This window comes from Acanthochromis polyacanthus, chromosome 16 (genome assembly GCF_021347895.1).
Source record: "Acanthochromis polyacanthus isolate Apoly-LR-REF ecotype Palm Island chromosome 16, KAUST_Apoly_ChrSc, whole genome shotgun sequence".
NCBI classification, from domain to species: Eukaryota; Metazoa; Chordata; class Actinopteri; family Pomacentridae; genus Acanthochromis; species Acanthochromis polyacanthus.
Genome location: NC_067128.1, coordinates 34,700,677 through 34,706,865, shown reverse-complemented (window position 1 = coordinate 34,706,865; position 6,189 = coordinate 34,700,677). Strand labels below are relative to the sequence as shown.

Sequence of the window (6,189 nt, the reverse complement as noted above, 5' to 3'; positions counted from 1 at the left end):
TATTTTAAGATTATGGACATGTTTAAACGTGATCCCAAATTTTTGAATGGTAGTGTATATTAATTAAAGTTGCTTTATATTAGTTAAAGTTGCTCTAAAGGGAGTTAAAGTTGCCCCATTTAAGCTAAAGTTGATATTATTTGTTAAAGTTGCTCAATATTAAAGTTGTTCTTCATTATTTAAAGTTCCTCTTGTAAAAGTTGATCTGAATGAGTTAAAGATGCTCTGTATTAGCTAAAGTTGCTCAAAAATTATTTAAAGTTGCTCTATATGAGCTGAAGTTGATATTAAAGTTGCTCCATATTAGTTAAAGTTCATCTATATTAATTAAAGTTGCCCTGAAGGAATTAAAGTTGCTCTATATGAGATAAAGTTGTCCTATTTTAGCTCAAGTTGATATTATTTAAAGTTGCTCTTCATGAGTTAAAGTTGCTCCAAAAATGAGTTAAAGTCGCTCAATATTAGTTAAAGTTGCCCTAAAGGAGTTAAAGTTGCTAAAAGAATAGTTAAAGTTGCTCTAAATGAGTTTAAGTTACTCCATAATAGTTAAAGTTGCTCTATATTAGTTATTTTCAATGAAAAATCTGTGTTTCTTTCAAAAATAAGCACATTTCTAAGTGACCCCAAACTCTGAAACGGTAGTGTAGTTGCATCACACAGCCAACGCATTTCTAATGCAGTTAGTTTTTATGGAAATAGCTCTCTGTTTTTTAAATTCATCCTACTTCTTTTGCATTTGGGACACACTTTTGTCTTAAGCAATGAATTGAAGTTGCTAAAAAATCATCGTATGCAGCATGGTTGAAGCAGAAATCACCAGTTTTGTTTTGTCTCATGCAGTAGGTTAAAACAAGGTGCTACACATGTAAATTCTGCACATTTAGGCAGAAATAAAGAACAAATTTAAGGTAAGGTAAATGGAAATAATAAAAAGGCAGTGCAAAAAAGTTAAAGCACAAAGAGACACCAATTACATTCTTTTATTTCCAGACACACGTTACATTCTTTGTATGAAAAGTTCTCTATAAAGTTTGACTGATTGATTTTCAGACAATACTAATGAAATGAAGTCATCATTAGTGTCTCTGGTGTTAAGTCTGGTGTGTGAAAAACTCGTGTGACAGACGCAGCATCAGTCTAGCCGGTGAAACATCCCAGCACACCTTTCCCTCCACCGCTAACCTGTTCAAACAGCCTGCCAGATAAACTGCTGTGTTTGCTCGCTGGGCGGCTGCCAAGTTCACGCAGAGTCTTTGCAGAACAGCTGACGGGCAGAGTGGACTCACTTTTATCGCTCTTCCCACTTTGTCACACGGGCATACACGTGCCTGTGGATCGTAACTCCACCAGAAAGAAAAACAAAACAAAATAAGATGAGGAGGAGATAGGGCGACAGTCTGAGCAACCTTCCTCATTTCCTGAGCGCATCATATCTTATCAATGCCACCGTATACCAGCAGGGAGGGGAATTAGCGGCTTTATTGCAAGAAAAAAGTGTTGGTTCATGGGTTTCTGCAGCTGAATAAATCACTGCCTGCTTATTAGGTTTCATTTCACCTGCACATGTTTTCACACGTTTGTTTTTCTCTCTGTTCCCCGAGTCCAACACGCATGACTGAACAGAATTCGAATGTGTCACGGTGAAAATTGGAGCTCTTTTTCCTGTCATTAGTCTCTTCAAACAGACCCACCTGCGCTCTGGGAAAACAGGTGAAGAGGATGTAAAGAAAAGAGAAACAAACGACGGACCCACGGTTTCAACTCTTTATTCCTCTCGTACAAAAATGGACATCAAAGACAGAACAATACAAAATAGAAAATAAAAATGGCACACGGCACTCACGAGCTCAAACGTTTAAACACACCGAGAGCTTCACAATACTGCTTTGGCATCTGAAAAAACATAGAATAAAGTGCAAGATTTTCCATTCCATCTTTTTTTTTTTTAAAGTACATTCACAGGTTTTTTTGTTTTTGTCTTTTTCACCAAAGTTTTCTTGTTCACAGCGTTTCTCCTCGAGACAGTAAAGTGCAGATACAGTGTGGATGAGAGACACAGCTCCAGCCTCACGCTCGTCCTTCTGGTGTCTCCAAAGCATTCAATGTCAGCCGTAAAGCAGATTGTCGATGGGGCGGTTTGTCTTTTTGCTCTGGCTTTTCTCACGGACACGCACACAAAGAGCTCTAGCACCTTTATTTTGAAACTTAGACCTCGCTTGGTGACCTGGACCGGTAAGCCCCGTTGGCCTGAAAGCAGCCACAGAGAAGCATGTAGATGGAGCGCTGGATCTCTGCGTTCCTGTAGGCGTAGATGATGGGGTTGATCATGGAGTTGTAGGTGGCCGGCAGCAGCGTGGCGTAGGTGTACACCGACGGGTACTCCCTCTCGCCCACCAGGCAGTAGATGGCGAAGGGGAGCCAGCTGGCGCCGAAAGTCCCCAGGATGATGGCCAGAGTGGAAACCCCTTTCTTGGTGGCGACGTAGTGCGACGTGGCGAAAAAGTGCTGCTGGAGGGCGATCTGGTGGGCGTGGCGGCACACGATCTTGCAGATCTTGAAGTAGAGGGTGAGCATGAGCACGAAGATGGCGAAGAAGGAGGTGGCCAGGAGCATGACGTTGCTCCGGGTCAACGGCCGCACGATGCTGCAGGAGGCCGGCTCGTCCAGGCAGTTCCAGCCGAGCACCGGCAGCAGCCCCAGGAACAGGGACACGCCCCACGTCCCCAGCAGCATCAGGTGGACGTACTGCAGCGTCTTCTCCGAGAAGTACGTCAGGGCATTGTAGAGGGAGAAGTAACGGTCCACGGTGATGGCTAAAAGGCTGCTGATGGACGCGGTGAAGGAGGCCACCAAAAAGCCCACAGTGACCAGGCTGATGGTCTCAGAGGGGATGACGTACTGAAACACAAAGTTCAGGATTAATCCCATGCCGGCCAGCAGGTCGGCCGTGGCCAGGCTCCCGATCAGCACGAACATGGGAGTCCTCAGAGTGGGCGTGTAGAAGATGATCGCCACCACGATGGCGTTCTCGCAGGCGATGACGGTGCCCGACATGCAGAGCATGATGTCCCAGGGGTTGACGGGGAAGCCTCGGGGAGCGGTGGAGAACTCCAGGCTGCCGTTGCGGTCCAGAGCCTCAGCCTCCATCCAGGAGAGAGCTTCTCCTGCCCTGGGAGTCGCAGAGGAGTCGTTCACCACCAGCGACTCGTTCATGGCTCCACGCTGTCGTCCCTCGGTCCTGCAATGCCAGCAGATCGTTAATGGAAATGAGCAGATCTGAGTCTTCTAACAGTCTTAGCATGAACCGACCGGCTGCACTGACACACGTTTTCACAGAGTAAAAGAAAGTCATTTACCAGATCCTTTCATAAATGAAAACTTAAAAGAAGCAGTTGTGGTGCAATACTACAGTGGAATCAATAAAAGATGATCTATTAGACGAAGGCTCATGCAAAACGTCCACTATAAAGCAGATATTTGGGATTAATAAAGTATCTATCTATCCATCTATCTATCCATCTACTGCACAGCTAAGATTATGATTTTCAGCAAAAGTCACATTTTGGAGCTGCTTCACAGTCAGTAGATCAGAAAAAATAACACCTTTAACACAGCTTTCTTCTTTTATATCACATATTTATCAAGACATCTAATATTTCTATGACTTTTGTGACTCATAAACCCTTCACTACACTTACATTTACTGTTAGCAACACTGTTTAAATCTAAATGTTGCAAAATCCTTGTATGTGAAAACCTATTTTTTGATTCTGATTTCTGATATAAAAACCATGCATTCCAATACAACCCAACAGAATCATCTTCAGCACTCCAATCTCCTGCGCACAGTCTTCTATCTGTCAAAATATTGACTTTTCTGTGCAGAAAAACCCTCATAATCCTATTTTTTGGGTGGATTTCTCCTTTTAAAAGTTCTCCTGCAGCACCAGGAGCTGGCCGTGGTGCTGAAATCACAGCCAAACTACACACAGACAAAATAAACATCACTCATTTAACAGGTTTCCTACTTTAATGTAACATATAAACAATTTTAATACTAATATAAGAAGTGACAATATTATTATGCTTCAAAAATGTGAAATTTATTAATTTTCTTTCTCCATGAAAGAGTTTTTCTGCAGGATTTTCCCTCTCAGAGCTCCAACTTTGCTGTTTTGCAGCAATAAAACCCCATGCAACTGATACAAACTATCATTTTTCTTCATTTTCCTTCCTGAGACAAGATTTCTGAGAAAGTTAAGAACACTTACCTCCGTGACAGAACACTACGAGCTGAGTATTTTCGCTGAAATCAGAGCCCCTCGTCCAAAGTAGGGGGACAGAATTCAAATAGTGAATTCAAAACAGCAATCTTCCCCTTTTTCTTCCTTCCTCGTTTGCTGGGAGCCTCTCAGGTGAAGCCCTTGGTTTTGTGGTGCTTCCCACGCATGGGGCAGACACCCAGAGAAGCAGCGGAGTGAAGCATTGGCCGGTGTGCCGCTCGGTGAGGAGGGCGACTGTGAAGAAGAGGAGGAGGAGGAGGAAGAGGAGGAGGACTGGAGGGGGACGAGCAGAGCCACGCGAGGAGAGATTTAAACCTGAGTGACGTCACGACAGCGGGAGGGAAAGAGAGGGAGGGAGGGAGTTAAAGGCAGTCTCTCTCTCTGTCTCTTTCCTCATTTCATCCTCTCCTCCTCTCATGAAGCATCTCGTCAGTTTAGAACCTCGAAGGACTGAATCCAAACCCAACACATCCACGGTATTTTCCTTCCTTCCTAAATATTGCTGGAGAAACTGTACAAATCCTGCACCATGTTCAATTTGATTTTAATTCAAAGAACACAAATTCATGCATGTCAAGACCTCTTCACCGGTTTTATTTCTCGTACATGAAGGTGATGGATGAAGGAGTGAAGAGAACTCAGATCATAAAGCTTCCAGCTCCATCATGAGTCCCATCCTCTGCTCCAGAGGTGTCAAACACATCTAAGTTCAGATTCCACATTCAGCCCAGTTTGATCTCCAGTAAATTCACAGCATAATAACCTATAAATGACCACTAGTGTTTCCTTTGTTTTAGAGCAAAAAAGTACATTCTAGAAAATGTTGACTTTGAGGGAATTATTGTTTTACGAAACATTAAGAACAATCTGAAATTTCTTAAGAGAAATTAATTCAATTTCAGCAACATTCGGCCTCAGTTTATCGTTTACACATTACAGGTTTCAGATCACAGAGTGCCTACAAAGGAACAAAGCATTTAGTCAGACCCGAATGATGTAGTATTTTACTTTATGATCAAAACAACAAAAGTCAGACAAAACAACACAAAAAACAACAAAAACAAGACAAAATATTACAAAAATGAGACACAAAATGACACAAATGACACAAAAAACAACAAAAACAAAACAAAATATTACAAAAATGAGACCCAAAATGACAAAAAATGAGACAAATGACCCAAAAAACAATAAAAACAAAACCAAATATTAGAAAAATGAGACACAAAATGACAAAAATGAGACAAATGACCCAAAAAACAACAAAAACAAAACCAAATATTACAAAAATGAGACACAAAATGACAAAAAATGAGACAAATGACCCAAAAAACAACAAAAACAAAACCAAATATTACAAAAATGAGACACAAAATGACAAAAAATGAGACAAATGACCCAAAAAACAACAAAAACAAAACCAAATATTACAAAAAAACCAACAAATTCACAAAAATTGACAAAAAAGCTACAAAGCGACAAAAAATGGACAAACACAAATGAGACAAAAAACAAAACAAAACAAAAATGATGCGCAAAACAATGAATAAAGCAAAACACAAAAAGACAAAAATAAGACAAAAAACACAAGAGACACAAACCGGATGTAGTGGTTTCTCTTAGATGTGCCGAGGTTAAATAACACGTCCGGTGACACTGTTGCTTTTAGCATGATTTATTTATAAAAAGACAGCATTTGGTTTGCCTGTGGAGGTTCACAGCTTAAACGAACATCTCATAGAATGATAAAGACAGCTTCTAATCAGACCCCATAGTATGCCTGTGGAGGATTCCAAAGCCAATAAGAATCTCCCAGAACAATGGCCAGCGATCAGTTTTTATAGGTTTTCAACATGTAGGGAGTCACAACATATGGTTCTCTGTTGCCTACCATATAGGGAGGCAG

At 41.4% G+C, this 6,189-nt stretch overlaps 1 protein-coding gene across 1 annotated transcript; it reads right to left on the bottom strand.

Moving 5' to 3' along the window:
* Window positions 1-1,750: 1,750 nt before the first annotated feature.
* LOC110968190 (G-protein coupled receptor 6) lies at window positions 1,751-4,572 on the bottom strand. Its single transcript, XM_022218029.2, has 2 exons — window positions 4,272-4,572; window positions 1,751-3,238 (listed from the first exon to the last, which is right to left on the bottom strand). Exon 2 carries the CDS (start codon window positions 3,211-3,213, stop codon window positions 2,206-2,208), a length of 1,008 nt encoding a protein of 335 aa, XP_022073721.1. The 5' UTR covers window positions 3,214-3,238; window positions 4,272-4,572; the 3' UTR covers window positions 1,751-2,205.
* Between the last annotated feature and the right edge of the window lie 1,617 nt (window positions 4,573-6,189).